Here is a 15,811-nt window from a genome sequence, read left to right as displayed (position 1 = left end):
TTATAATTGTGAATAATAGAATTTATTGTACTGGTGGCCACGTTATCTGTGCGGTACGTACAAAGTCCTTCACATGCAAAATGGTGCGCTTGTGCATGTACAGTACAAAATCATATTATTATGTACATGAATGATTTAAATTAATTTTAAACCTACGAAAAGAGCAAATCGAAATTCTTAGCGAAACTTGTTCTTATAAACGAATTGGTTAACTGGAAACACAGATATCGTATGTTTAGGCTTTAGTTGCATTTTGCATACCCTGCATTTCGTGCAGCGATTTTTCATTAATAATTTTGGATACCGCGTTAACAATTTAACGCTAATGCCGCAAATAAATTTAACCGGTTGCCGTCACATGTTCTACAAAATATTTACTCGTACATGAGCCTATCATCGCATTATTACAAATTTGTACGATCCCAATTCTTACTGACAAAGATGCAGCAGAATTTCAAAATAAATATAACCGCCTCCTGTTGAGGGTTGACGGTACAACCCAGCTGTCACCCACCCCGGTGGGCTGGCTGCAGATCAAAGCCCGGAGCACAGCAGCCGCAGCAGTGTCACTGCGTCAGTAGGAGCTGTAGAAACCTAAAAAAACATTTTCGGGGATTATCAGTCATTATCTGGTTGTTTTTCATGATCGCTTTCGTTGTTAGAAAAGCCCTACCTCTGTCGAAGTTCCTCTGTTCTTAGTTTTTGCCGTTTCTAAAAAGGTACCTAAATTGTACAACCATTTCTTTTATTATTGCACTACTTAGGTGTTTTGGTGTGATGCTTCGTGCTGCTGCATTCGAATCGAAACTTCTTTGCTGACTTTGCAGGAGACAGAGAGCGCGCAGATTCGTTATCCATTCATTTAGTTAACGACTGCTTTGACTGCGGACTATCCAGTCTACCACCATCATAATGTGGGATGAAATCTACCAGGCCAACAGTGTGGATGTTGTAGGCGATGACGGCATTCTTCGTTACGGACGCGTTGTGGATGAGGCTGACACAGGACTTTTCATCGACTTCCTCTGTCCCAAGCGAAATCGGGAATTCACTCCTTTTCATAGCATCTATCTCCCCACTGCTACGGAATCTTTGCATGTGCCTCACAGTCAGCCCCATCCTTACACCCAGATCCCCGTGGAAGCGCTGGTACGTGAAACCCGCTACGGTCCCTGGATGTGGGTCCCGGCTGAAATGGACAGTCTGCTGAGCGCCCGCAAGCCTTATACTTATAGGTTCCACATTCGCAAACCCAGTGGGTTCGACATGGTCGTTGTCCGCTGGTGGAACAACGGGGAGTCCCGCGGCGTCCTCCCCATGGCGCGCCTGCGTTGGAGGCACCCGGGACCTGGTGGATGGTGGGGCGCGACGGGACGGCCGGTTCCCCCGCAGTTCGTATCCCACCTGACTGGTTCTGCTGAGGGGAACCCTGAGGGCGTCATATTTACTCCGCCGCGGGCCGTCGTCGAAGGGGACTTTTCCAAGTGGAACACGCCATTGCCCAGTGGCTTTGATGGTCGGGTTGTCAGACAGCACCTTGATCGTTTAAACATGGAACTGATGTCGTACATGGGACGGAACTTTAGTTCGACGTGTGCTCCGTTCTGCTGTGTTGACATTGCGGTTGGACGCGTGAGGTGTATTAAACGCCTTGCACTGGATAAAGTTAGGGACAACGGCCCGAAGGAGGCTGCCCTGTATGACTGTCTGAAGGTAAGACACACCGGAATTTCTTTCCGGGTACACTTCCCTTAATAACGCAGAGTCGTTGGTGTACAGGTCAGTGAAGGGCCGTAGAGAGGCCCGAGCGCTGGGGGGTGCCCGTCAATTATATGGCAAAAAAACGCTCTCAACCCGGGAGGGGGAAGGGGAAGGGGGGGGGGGTGCGCGCCCATGTGCACCGCCTCGCTACGGCCCTGGGTCAGCGTAACCCATTTTAATTCGTGGTTCGCTCAGTCTTTGCAGAAATTTTTGGACAATGAGGCGCAATCTGGACGGCCAGAACACCCCATGTCCAACGAGGGCCACTGCGATGCAGCCACGCACAACGACAGCCCAATGGGTGAATTCAGTGCGCTGTCGGTGGACGTGTGGGTGGAGTTATTTTCCCACCTGGACGCGTGGGATCAGAACCGTCTTCGCGCGGTACACCCTGCCTGGAATGCCATGCTGGACTCGCCGGTCTTGACTGCCCAGATCGTTCTGGCGCCGGGGGACAGTGGTACAGGCAGGGTCTCGCGTGATCATCTCCTCTCCATGATGTCGACGGTATTCCACTGTCTGCGCCCATCCACCAAGTCCATTCTGCTGACCGCCGGACAACAGGAGTTTTCCGTAAAAGATTTCTTTAAACTGGTGAATGTGATCAATTACGTTGCGAAGCACCACACCGGGATGCGGTTGTCAGCGGTCTATCTGGTGAATTTTCGGTGCCAATTCCTTTGTCGCCGGAATGATTATGTACGCGGTGGGTGCTACTTGCATCCAGTCCCTCGCAAAAGTCTCGGCGGCGGGGGTAGGATTGAATATCTCCTCAAAGATTTCATCGGAGCATGTACTTCTCTTCCGTGCGGCAGTATGCGGCTGGCCGGCTGCGCAGTCCATCTGGCCATCGAGGAGGGAGAGTGTTGTCTCCTCATAACACCTACCGCATCGCCGCACGCCGTGACGTCACGGCTGCCGTTGGGTGAGGCTTTTGAATGTGCGCTGTGGGATGCGTTGGATGGGAATGCGGCCGTGCCGGACCAGCAACAGCTGGACACGCTGTCCAAATGGTTGACGGCGGATGATAGCCGTTACCGCACCAAGAACGCCTGCCATGTAAGTCTCCGATATTCGGCTTTCGGATCGTTTCTAGAGGGTGTAATCGCTCGTACTTCGACAGATGTACAGTATAGCAGTTTTCAGATAATTATAAAATATAATTATAGTTATAAATATATTATAAATAATTATAAATATAATTATAAATATAAATATTTATAATTAAGGTCGGATACAGCAACTCCACCTCGCTAGGTCGGCTTCGCGTACTGTATCCGTAGGCGTGGCCACTGCATACGGCCACCTCGTGCGGTTGAGCGGTACGGTTTATCTATTCAGTATTCAGCACTCCTAGAGAGCAGTTGACTGTGAATCAGGTTGGAAAGGCCACGAATCAGCTATGATTACGATAATACGATTACAGTACCACAATCGAGAAACACCAGATCACCGTGCGGCCGGATTGCAGGCCTAAATTTATTAGCACGTCCCGTACGAACGAAAGAAGAACGAAACTAAAATCAGGACTTGAAATAAGAAGCTTGGCCAGTTTCCGATAATGTGCGCAGTCATGCTGCGCTCTTGGTAAGCTGGTCCGAACAATTACAGGTAGACACAACATGGTGAACCGCTTCGACAGCATTCGTCCGCTTTACATACCAAAGCTAGGTTCGCTAAGAATTTGAGATCCTTGATTTTATTGCTTACCTATATTGCTTTTGCATGGAAGTTGCAGAGTATAGAACTTTTGTCTGGTGTGTGTAGATTTTGTGTCAGACGCAGACAGCGGATCCGCGAGCGTCTTCCAATTTCCGCGAGAAGAAATGGTGCTTTGACGGGTGGAGAGACGTGAAGTTGTGGAAAGACTTGAAGTGGGAACAACTGTCCCGTGTCGCGCTGCATTCCCTTATTCAACTGATGGAAGAAGAAGTAGAGGAAGAAAAGCAAAGGAATCTACGAAAAACGATCGAAGAACACGGCGCAGAAGAGAAAGAAGGACAAGAAGAAAATCTTAGGAAGCGTAAGAAATTTTAAAGTCTCTTGCTCCATGATGTCCGTTTTATCGGAATGTATTATCCGGACTCCAATCGTCTTGCATCTCAAGTGACGAGTAGTTTTATGTTTTTGGGATATGATAAATAAATTGATTCCGTATAATTTTGTTGCGCTGTTTGCTCTCTCCATGACATACTATCGTTTCTGCTGTGGGTTACTGTGGATGCATTTGTTAAAATCTGCGACAGTATTGAAGTTTATACGTACTTACCTGGTAATAGTGTGGAATTAATAAAAGGAAGCTGTACACGGGAAAAAAAGAAAAAATACCTACACCGAAAATAAATTAATAGAAGTAAAAGATAATGAAATTGATAATGATAAGAGACTCCCCGACGAGACAACTGTGAAGAAACCTGGAGAATGCTGGTTAAATCTGGCAACTCGGATCGTGTAGGTACGGTTTAAAGGGAAGGAATGCATCGTCAAAGCTTTGCTTCCGTTTCCTATCGGTTAACGGGACGTCGGGATATACTGGTTTGTGTGGAAGAATTCATCGACTGTCACCGGCTCGAACAGACACTATTTACCCGTACCGGAGTCAGCTGCCGTTTTGCTAAGCCGCTTTAATTTTTTCGTGGATTAATTATCATAAATTTTCCTCTTATACTTTTAATATTCTTCGTGGATTTCTTTGATTTCCAGTTTCATTAGGGTTTTCTTCGAATTTTTTAAGTTGTTTTGCCATCTCGTCTTCGTGATGGTCGAATTCGCGTGGGCGATCGCGCGACCTTGTGACGGATGACGAAGTGTTAGTCGCCGACAATCGACATAATGTCGATAAGCCGTCGCTGACGAGCCGCTCTGTCCATCGCTGGACGCACACGTTCTCTGTATGCAAGCAAGTAAATACTCTTGACCTTTTAAAGGCCTATACAACCGATCAATTGCGACAGTATCCAGGAGTTGTTTCACACTTTCACGGTACAGTCGTTGTTCACGAGGCACGCAGTAAAAACAAATCCAGGTCAAGTGCAAGCTTGGTTATTTATCTGTATACGAGCCGTAATATGGATCTGCTGCTATTCACACATGCAGATGCAGCACGACCACGCATAGCACAATCAAAAACCGCGATTGGCGACAAAAAGCAGACCTTTGTTTTCGAAATTGTACGCTTTGTATTTTGTGACACCAGACCGCATACAAACTTGAAACTACGACCGTGATACACCAGCTATCATTATGCGGGTTTCGGCAGGAACTTCGGATGTACACCGTTATTCAGCACCCCAGTGCCCTTCAGCTTGAAGGCCATTTCGTCCTTAGAATTTTGTTGGTGACCCCGTTGCTGGAGGCGTCATCTGACGGGAACACACAGCACACATCATTCTTGCCGACCCTGCCGGTGTTACCGGTGCATACTGGGGATTCCCCCACGATTCCGCCGGCACACACCGACAGATCGTTGCAAACGATACAGAGGCCGGTCTGCCCGTTGCTGTTCCGCTGTTCACAGGGGATCTGCGGAAGGGATCTGGTGTCCGACGTATCGCCGTTGCTGGTGTAAAACGTCTCCAGGCGGTAGTTGTCGAAGCTGAGGATCCGGTTAGTTGACGCCGGGTCAGCGTATACCGAGGGATTGGGGAAGCCTGTAACAGTTAATGGGCAACAAACTCGCGTAAATGATAGCGGACACTGATGGTGGCGCTCAGTTACGATATGACGATCAAGACGGTTTTCCATTATTTCGTAACCATGAAAGCCCCCAAAATTGAAGCCCCCCCCCCCCTAAATACAAGCCCATGCCCGTAATTGGAGCCCACCCCGTGGGTCATTTGAAATATTTGTAACCCTGGGCTTCTAATTCGATAATTACGGTATATACCTACTGTAACTTTATAATTTTTGAATGCAAGTACACTTGGTGAGCTTTATGGTTTACTTCTGAGACGCGATTTTTGTGAAAGCGGTGCAGTTATGACTGTTATGTTCATTGCATTTAAGTAATAAGCCTGAGATCCTCTACCACAAAACAACAGTTACCAGCAAGCAGTCACTATACCAAACACAATAAATTTATAAATTATAAATCTTTTATCTAACCAAGTTACAACATATCCATATTTGAATTAGTTCTGCAGAGAGATTCGTCTATAGGATCGCCAATTATTATGTAGCCGGAATGGCGTGTTATTCCTTTAATTCGTAGCACATGCAGCAGGCGAAATCATGAACGCAATAAACACAACGTGCGTACTACATGGGATGTACTGGGATGGGATACTCAACTTTTTTCGGCAACTATATAAACAACGGAATCTCGACATCTATCAAGCTAACGGTGTGGATGTTATAGGCGAGGACGGCCTGCTTCGTTACGGACGCGTTGTGGATGTGGCTGACACGGGCCTCTTCATCGACTTCCTCTGCCCCAATCGAAATCGGGAATTCACCCCTTTTGGTAGCATCTACATGGCCACTGCCACGTCGTCTTTGAATGTGCCTTCACGTCAACGCCATCCGTATGTTCAAATTCCCGTGGAAGCGCTGGTACGCGAGACCCCCTCCGGTCCCTGGATGTGGGTCCCGGCTGAAATGGACAGCCTGGTGAGCGACCGCAACCCCAATGCGTACGGTATGGCCGTTGTTCACTGGTGGAACAAAGAGGAGTGCCGCGACATCCTGCCCATGCAGCGCCTACGCTGGAGGGACCCGGGTCCTGGCGGATGGTGGGGCGCGACGGGTCACCGGGTGCCTCCGCAGTTTGTATCCCGTCTTACTAGTTCAGTTGAGAAGAAAACTGAGGGTGTTAAATGTAAACCACCCCGGGCCGTAATCGAAGGGGACTTTTCCAAACGGGACATGGCCCTGCCGGAAGGTTATGATTGTGCTCTTGTCAGGAAGCATCTTAATCGTTTAAACTTGGAACTGACATCGTGCACGAGGGGGTCCTTTATGTCCGAGAGTGCGCGGCTCTGCTGTGTCGACATCTCGGAGGGACGCGTGTGGTGTGTGCAACGTCTTGTGAAAGCGGTGACCATCCATTATGTGTCGATGGAGAAGGCCATGTGTTCGAGTTTGCAGGTAAGAAGTAAGAACATCAGCTGTCATAAGGTAGACCGTGAGTTGTTATGATACTGAGAATGACATCAGAGCCGGCCTACGCGGTTTTACCAGTACAATCGTGTGCTCCCCTATTTAGTATTAGCAACAATCGATCACTGCAATCTCCTCCCCTCGGTGTGGCGTGTTATCTGATGAAATGTTAAGTGTTAATCGTATTAAAAGAATTTCTTTCCTATTTAACAAATTATTTAGTCAGTCGTTTCGATTTTGAGCGTCCATTTTTTGTATTCAGAGCCAAAACAGGTGTCACAAATTTGAAAAAAAAATTGATTTAATTTGCCGGTATTCTGAACCAAATATTCCGGAATCGGATAGTGTGACGTACTTATGGTTAGTACGTACAGAGGACTTCAATAAATTATTATGGAGATAAAACTCTCAGCCGATAGCACTACTAGTACTGAAGTACATTACTTGCATGCTTACGGGTGGCCGCCGCCGGATATTGTGTTGACACAGTTTGCAGTCCTCATTATTTCGAGGGTTTTGATGCGAGGCAATGCTGTATGTGTACAGGAAACGTGCTCTGTCGCTGTTAAAAGGATAGACAAAGTACATACTCGTATATTACGTACTGAAGTGTTAACTGCGTGATTTTCTATTTCACTAATGAGTAATGTACACTTGTATATGCATGTAAAGAATCGATTAAACTTTACTATAACGTGTGCTAACGAAAGATTGACAGTGTAGAAGAAGCGATCAGCAGTTCATCATGCTGCTAACTAATAGGGCAGACTGGGTACTGGGTAGTGATAAATGCTGATAAAACATCTCAAAATAAAGATTTGTATACGATGTATCGTACGAGTGTTTCGTGCGTGAGTGGGTCGACTGCGCGACACGTCTTGGGACATTAATTTTGGTCGTGAGGCCATTCAGCATAGACAGTCGCCTGTGAGGACTATTCGAATTCAATGCGCGTGACAGTTAGCTGAAGGACATTCGGTTTTACCGCCAGTTCTTTTTCGTTGTCACAAACCCCCCTTTTTCGTTTTCCGCAACACTAATTGTCACCTAACGAAATGATTGCGCAGTGGGTTGTTCCAGAGCGAATTGCCGCTGTGACGAAACAATTGAAACGAAAGGTTCCGCGATCGCGGAGCGACGCAGTAACTTAACGGTAGATGTTCACCGATAGGCGTAGCCCGTTTTAATTCGTGGTGCGGTTAGTATTTGCAGAAATTCTTGGACAAGGTTCCAAAGTCACTACGCCCACGGTACTCCAGCGAACTGCACTTGGACGAGTCAACAGAGCACCAGAGCAGTTCACTGGGAGAATTCGGTGGGCTCTGTGTGGAAGTGTGGGTGTAAATGTTTTCCCATCTGGATACCTGGGAGCAAAACCGGCTGCGCGCGGTACACCCGACATGGAATACCACCCTGGATTCACCCCTCTTGACGGCGCAGATCGTCCTTGCCACGAACGACAGCGATACGGACTACATTTCGCGTGTTCGGCTCCACTCCATGATATCGACGATCTTCCACTGTCTGCGCCCATCTACGAAGCACATTATCCTGGCGGCTGGGAAGGGAATTTTTGATGTGAGAGATTTCTTCCAGCTGGTGGATGGGATCAATTACGTTGCACGGCATCAAACCGGGATACGGTTATCAGCGATCTGTCTGGCGAATTTTCGGTGCCAGTTCTTATGTCGTAACACGGCACAGTTAACCGGTGGCTGCCATTTGCATCCGGTCAAATTACTTGCTCGCAAAAGTACGTATTGTATCCGGTATGAGAATCTCCTCAAGGATTTCATCGTAGCCTGCAGTTCGCTGCCGTGTGGCAGTATGCGGCTGGCTGGCTGTGCCGTCCATCTGGTCATCGAGGATGGCCAGTGTTATCTCGGCATAACACCTACCGCAGCGCCGCTCAGGGTCACGTCGCGGCTACCGTTGGGTGATGCGTTCCACTGTGCGTTGTGGGATGCGCTGGATGAGAATGCGGTCGTGCCGGATGAGCAACAGTTGGGAAAACTGGGCAAATGGCTGACGGCGGATGATGAGCATTTCCGTGGCAGAGGGCTCTGGCGGGTAAATCTTCGATGTTTTGCTTGATGAAACATGAATCACCCGCGTACTGTGCTGCTTAATTTGAACAGGCAGCCAAAACCGGCTTCAAAATTACATATTATGGAATGGCAGTACTTCGACGTTTTTCGCATTGCGGACGTTTGCACATTGCGCAATACGGATTCGTGTACCGGACACTAGAGACACGGTGGTCTTCGTGTAGTTGTACATACTTGATAAAATTATAAAAACTCAAAAATCAGTTACTTGAAAAATTGAAAATAATATTACTTAAAATTTATAGCGCACGTGATAATTATCGATTTTATGCAAGGTTGTGCACTAAACTATCAAGTTTTCTAATGTGAACTATCAAGTTTCCTAATGTGAAACAACGTGTAAAATACCCTGCCTTTGGTATACGGTACGCGAATCGTGTCTGAAAATGTGATAATCGTCGAAGTTTAGCAATTTTGTCCACAGATAGTTCCACGGTAACACGTTGCTGATTTTTATGCGATATGTGACGCGTCGTGTGATGCGCGATAGAAGGGATGCGGTGAGCCGTGCTTCAGACAGTACAAGCATATTCGCTATGATCTGTTGTTTCTCCATATAACGTGCTGACGTTCCTACGGAAGAAGCCGCGAGTTACTGCACAGATGTACATGATTAGTATTGCATTTGTAGGTTTTATGTCAGACGCAGACAGGGGATCCGCGACCGTCGTCCAATTTCCGCGAGAAGAAATGGTGTGGTGATGGGTGGAAAGGAGTGAAGTGGGAACAGCTGTCCCGTACTGCGCTGCACTCCCTTATTCAGCTGATGGAAGAAGAAGAAGTAGAAAAGGAATTAGAAGAAGAAAAGCAGAAGAACTTGATGAAACAGAACGCGGAAGAAGAAGAAAACGAAGAAAGCCGAAGAGACTCCAAGAAACTTAAGACAGTTTGAGACACCCTAAGAACTCTTGCTTCAGTGGTGTTCATTCTGTCGGAAATTGCTATTGGGACTCTGGCTTCTTCCCTCTCATGTGAGGACTATTATAACATTTTGAGGGTAATATGGTAAATTACAATTGATAAAATGTTGTGTGCTCTCTCGTTTTTAGATTTACGATAGTTTCAACTTTTGGTTTGACCTGAACGAGAAGCGAATGCATTGGTAGAACTCATCGACAGCATTAAAATTCAGTTCTTTCAGTTCAGTTCTACAACCTACCCATAGTAGTATTACTGAAGTAATAAAAAAAGCTTTCGAAAATATATAACTACCGTAGTAAGTCACAATAAAATGAACATTTAAAGTGAATGAGGCACTACCCGAATAGCTGGTAGAACGGCACGCGGTAAAATGACATGGAGAAAGCGAATTGTGTTGTGCATTGCAGAGGCGATTAAGATGAAAGAATGACCTTTCCAAAAACTTTGCCACGTACCTTTTCCCGCTGATTAGCGATGTTATGATTCGTTTTTGCCATTAAGCTGTACTCATAGTTAAAATTATTTATTATACAGAAAGGAAACATTATCTATTGGAAACTGGATCTATTGCACCTCAAGATTTACTGAAATATGCAGCAAGTATACTACACCGGCAAACGACGCGATAAGCCACAAAACACATCCTTGTTTCCGAAATGATACGTTTTCATTTTGGTGCACCAGATCGCATAAAATCACGGCGCTACACTCATAGCCGCAACACAACACCAGCTATCATCACGGCTTCGGGAGAAACTTGGGATGCATCCCGTTATTCAGCATCCCACTGTCTTCCAGCTTGAAGCCCCGTTTGCCCTTATAGTTGTTGGTAACCTCATTACTGGAGGTGTTGTCCGACAGGAACACACAGCACAGGTCGTTCTTGCCGACCGTGCCGGTGCCTCCGGTACAGACCGGGCATTCCCCCACGACGCCGCCGGCACAGATAGACAGGTCACCGCGAGCGATACAGAGCCGGTTTGCCCGTTGCTGATATGCTTTTCGCAGGGGATCTGCGGAAGGGGTGTGGTGAGTCACTGGTGACCGACGTATCGCCGTTGTCGTCGGTGTAAACATATCAAAGCGGTAGTTATCGAACTTCAGTACCCGGTCAGCGGACGGCACGTTAGCGTATATCGGGGCCGGATTTGGAAAACCTGCAGGAGTTCGTTGATATAAGGAAATGCGGACATTCATAGTGACCTCGAGGCAGTAACGAACTTACGATAAATATTATCTTCCCGTTATTTTGCAACTCTGTTGCGTTCAGATTGCGAATGGATAACTTTATAATCTGAGTGATTTTATAATCTGAGTTTGTTAGTAAGTAACCATATAATGTGAGTTGGGCCTTATTCTGGACGCGATGTTTGCAAAATTAAAGCGACGATTTTGCTCTTCTGACACTTAAGAAGCTTGTCATCATCTGCTAAAAAAAATGACAATTACCGCACCCAGCACACACGAAGCTAATACATGAACACGAGCTCTAAAGTCGTATACACTAGCCAAATTACAACATTTATTATATTATTCGAGTGAATTTTGTAATGAGCATACGGTTTAAATTCACCAGTTAGTAACTGGTAAGCCTAGTTAGGTTTAGCATTCTCTTCAATGAATCCGCAACACAGCTAGCGAAATTGCAAAGGAAATTACTGTAGTACTGCAGATAATGTACTGGTGTAAAATACGAACAACCCAACCTAACAAAAACCAGAGTTGGACTCCTTGCGCAAAACTCATTTAGCCTTCGCGTGGGTGGAGATGGGTGGGCGGGCGCCGAACGGATACAATATAGTTGCCGTGGAAGTGGGGCACTGGAGATGGACTGACCAGCCGGGTAGAAGAAAGAAACGAGCTGGTGCGGTGGTACTGCTACTTCGTACCTATAGGGTATGGGCTACAGCGATGGAAATTTGTATCTCCTACGTATCTGCCTGCAAAGAAAATAGAAATAATATTCCGAGCCAACAGTAACAGTTAGTGCTCCTAGCGTCGGGAAACGATGCACTCAAACACCTACAGAATGTATGCACTTTAAATATTATACGCGTGGTGCCAGTGTGCTTTCGAAGTTTGGCATCTTACATTAATAATTTATTAATTCCTGTATGGCACATTAGTTGTTGTATTTAATTCATGCATGATGCATCCTTCCCAACAGTGTATGTTAATGCGCAATTCTAGCTATGGAAACCCGTGTTTTGTTTTGTGTAAGGAATACAGCGGCGCGGAGATTGCACGAAATTATACTTAATAGTACTTTATCAATTTTTTAAAATTATTGTGGGCAGATAATATTTGCTCGCAAGGGGACCTGAACCAGAAAGAACAGTTTTGGCAGAAAAATTTTTGCGGTCCCCATGGGCGCCCGGATTCGCACGTACTTCCTCGATACGAATAAGCACACAAGAATATTACAATAAGCGCACATATCTACTAATCTGCATATGTAGAGTCTAAAGCTAGAATAGCGCTTAAACATAATTATTATTATCCAGCAAATTGTCCACTAAAGCCCACACATATAGCTCGCTACTAACAAAGGGACGTACCTATGCCGTATGTCGCAATAAGCACAAATATTTTTTGGGGCCGAGAATTAATTCGACATTTCGTTGCGCTTGTTAATTTGTGTGGATTACAGTGGATATGATCATATGAACGAACTGATCGCGCTGAAATCCTGAAGGCGTCATATTTACTCCACCGCGGGCCGTCGTCAAAGGGGACTTTTCCAAGTGGAACACGCCGTTGCCCAGTGGCTTGGACGGTCGGGTTGTTAGACAGCACCTTGATCGTTTAAATTTGGAACTGATGAGACGGATCTTTAGGTCGACGTGTGCTCCGTTCTGCTGTGTCGACATTGCGGTTGGGCGCGTAAGGTGTATTGAACGCTTTGCACAAGATGAGATTAGGGACAACGGCCCGATGGAGACGGCCCTGTATGACTGTCTGCAGGTAAGATAGACCGCAATTTCTTGCCGGGTACACTTCCCTTAATAACGCAAAGTCGTAGGTGTACAGGTCAGTGCAGGGCCATAGCGAGGGGCCGAGCGTTGGGGGTGCGCAACGGCCCAGAAATGGCTGCGCACCCCCCAAGGACAATTGCGCCCGTAAACTCGTGACTGTCAATTATAAGGCAAAAAACGCTTTGAACCGGGGAGGGGGGTGGGTGCGCCCGTGCGCACCCCCTGGGTCAGCGTAACCCATTTTAATTTGTGGTTCGCTCCGTCTTTGCAGAAATTTTTGGGCAATGAGCCGCAATCTGTAGGGCCACAACTCCCCATGTCCAAGCGATGCCACAGGGATGCCGCCCCGCACAACGACATTCCCATGGGTGAATTCAGTGCGCTGTCGGTGGACGTGTGGGTGGAGTTGTTTTCCCCACCTGGACACGTGGGAACAGAACCGGCTGCGCGCGGTGCACCCTGCCTGGAATGCCATGCTGGACTCGCCGGTCTTGACTGCCCAGATCGTTCTGACGCCGGGGGACAGCGGTACATCCAGCATCTCGCGTGCTGGTCTGCACTCCATGATGTCGACGGTCTTCCACTGTCTGCGCCCCTCCACAAAGTACATTCTGCTGACCGCCGGCGCCGGGCAACGGGAGCTTCCTGTGAAAGATCTCTTCAAACTGGTGGATTTGATCAATTAGGTTGCGAAGCACCACACCGGGATGCGGTTGTCAGCGATGTAGCTGGTGAAATTTCGGTGCCGATTCTTGTGTCGCAAGAACCTTTACAGTGGGTGCCAGCTGCATCCAGTCCCTCGCAAAAGTCTCTACGGCGCGACCAGGAATGAGAATCTCCTCAAAGATTTCATCGGAGCGTGTAGTTCTCTTCCAGGCCGGGTGTGCAGTCCATCTGGTCGTAGAGAAGGGAGAATGTTATATCTTCGTAACGCCCACCTTATCGCCGCATGTCGTGACGTCGCGGCTGCCGTTGGGTGAGGCTTTTGAATGTGCGCTGTGGGATGCGTTGGATGGGAATGCGGCCGTGCCGGACCAGCAACAGTTGGATACGCTGTCCAAATGGTTGACGGAAGATAATAGCAAACGCTCCGGCCCGGTAAGGCTTTCTAATCGTTACTAAAGAGTAATCGGGCGTATTTCGACAGATCTATACTTCTATATGCACAGTACAGTAGTTTCAGGAAACGATTCTGGTTACGATACAGCAACTCCACCGTATCTGTAGGCGACAGCTCCCTCGTGCGGTTCAGCAACCATACCAAAACGATGCTTTTAAAGTATCGAAATTAGAACATCCTGTTTATTCAGAGCTCGAGGGAGCAATTGACTGTTCAGTGTTCTGGTTGGAAAGGGATACAAGGTCACGAATCAGCTGATTACGACTACCAGAGACGAAAAACACTAGATCACTGTGCGGCCAGCTAGCTGGCTTAAATATTCACTAGAACGTTTCGTACAAACGAAACACGAGCGAAAACTGAAATCAGGACTAGAAATAAATAGCTAAGCCAGCTTCCGATGGTGCGCGCAGTTTATATAATATGCTGTGTACTTGGTAAGCTGGTCAGAACAGTTAGACGCAACCTAGTGAACCGCTTCGACAACATTCTTCCGCTTTCCGTAGCAGAATTAGGTCGCTTAGAAATTGTGACCCTACTGATGCACGGACGTCGCGAAGTACAGATCACAGAACTGCTGTCTGGTTTGCAGATTTTGTGTCAGACGCAGACAGCGGATCCGCGACCGTCGTCCAATTTCCGCGAGAAGAAATGGTGCGATGGCATGCATGGTGGGTGGAAGGACGTTAAATGGGAACAACTGTCCCATGTCGCGCTGCATTCCCTGATTCAGCTGATGGAAGAGAAAGAAAAACAAAGAAATCTACGAGAACTAGAGGAACAGCAAAGAGAAAGAAAAGAAGATAACTTAAGAAAACGTATGAAAACTTAGATGTCTCTTGGTTCCATGATATCCGTCGTGTCGGAATGTGTGATCCGGACGCACAACGTCTTGCATCTCACGTGACGAGTAGTTTTTATATTTTGTAGGATAAATCGAATTACATTTGGTTTTGTTGCTCTCTCCATGAGTCATGACATAAGAACGTTTCTGCTGTTACTCTGCTGTCAGTGTTGTGGCAGGTGGATGCTTTTGTGAAAATCTGCGACAGTAGTGAAATTACTTAGCTTGTAATGGTGTGGAATTAATAAAAGGAAACTGTAACCGAGGAAAAAAATATAAAATACATACAACGAGAAAAAATGAAAAAAATTGTAAAAAAGGTAATAAAATTCATAAATGAGATCGAAGAGACTCCCCGGCGAGACAACAGTGAAGAAATCTGGAGAATGCTGGTTAAATCTGGCATTATCTGGCCACTCGGTGTAAAATGTGAATGCGGTTTAAAGGGAAGGAATGCCTCGTCAAAGCTTTACTTCCGTTTCCTATCGGTTAACATTGATATGATCTGAGTTGGATACTCCGCCAGTTCGTTGAAGAATTCATCGACTGTCACCGGCTCGAACACGTGTTAACCCGTACCGGAAGTCAAGCTGCCGTTCTGCTAAGCCGCTTTAATTTTCTGAGGGATTATTATAAAGTTTCCTTTTCTATTTCTTCTATTATTCTTCGTGAATTTCTGTGGTTTTTAGTTTTGTTAGGGTTTTCTTACTGTTAGTTGATTTAAATTTTCGTCGAATTTGTTTACATTTTTTGCCACCTCGTCTTCGTGATGGTCGAATTCGAGTGGGCGACCGCGCGACCTTGTGACGGATGACGAACTGTTGGTCGACAATCGACATAATGTCGATAAGCCATCGCTGATGAGCCGCTCCGTCCATCGCTGGAAGCAGACGTTCTGCGGCTGTATGCACGCAAGTAAATGCTCTTGACCTTTCGAAGGCTTATACCCGATCAGTTGCAACAGTATCCCGGAGTTGTTTCACTT

At 46.7% G+C, this 15,811-nt stretch overlaps 1 protein-coding gene across 2 annotated transcripts; it reads left to right on the top strand.

Annotated features, from left to right (window-relative positions):
• The first annotated feature begins 587 nt into the window (after positions 1 to 587).
• LOC129598228 (uncharacterized) lies at positions 588 to 4,056 on the top strand. Of its 2 annotated transcripts, none has more exons than XM_055496043.1 (4): positions 588 to 719; positions 828 to 1,713; positions 1,957 to 2,820; positions 3,529 to 4,056. In XM_055496043.1, exons 2-4 carry the CDS (start codon positions 913 to 915, stop codon positions 3,796 to 3,798), a joined length of 1,935 nt encoding a protein of 644 aa, XP_055352018.1. In that variant the 5' UTR covers positions 588 to 719; positions 828 to 912; the 3' UTR covers positions 3,799 to 4,056. The 2 variants fall into 2 exon arrangements, with proteins under 2 accessions (XP_055352018.1, XP_055352019.1); XM_055496044.1 differs by lacking the exon at positions 588 to 719 and having other exon boundaries at positions 1,041 to 1,149; positions 1,236 to 1,713.
• Positions 4,057 to 15,811: the final 11,755 nt, after the last annotated feature.

This window comes from Paramacrobiotus metropolitanus, unplaced genomic scaffold (genome assembly GCF_019649055.1).
Source record: "Paramacrobiotus metropolitanus isolate TYO unplaced genomic scaffold, Prichtersi_v1.0 Parri_scaffold0000118, whole genome shotgun sequence".
In the NCBI taxonomy this organism is placed as follows: domain Eukaryota; kingdom Metazoa; phylum Tardigrada; class Eutardigrada; order Parachela; family Macrobiotidae; genus Paramacrobiotus; species Paramacrobiotus metropolitanus.
This window is presented reverse-complemented; position numbering and strand designations above follow the sequence as displayed.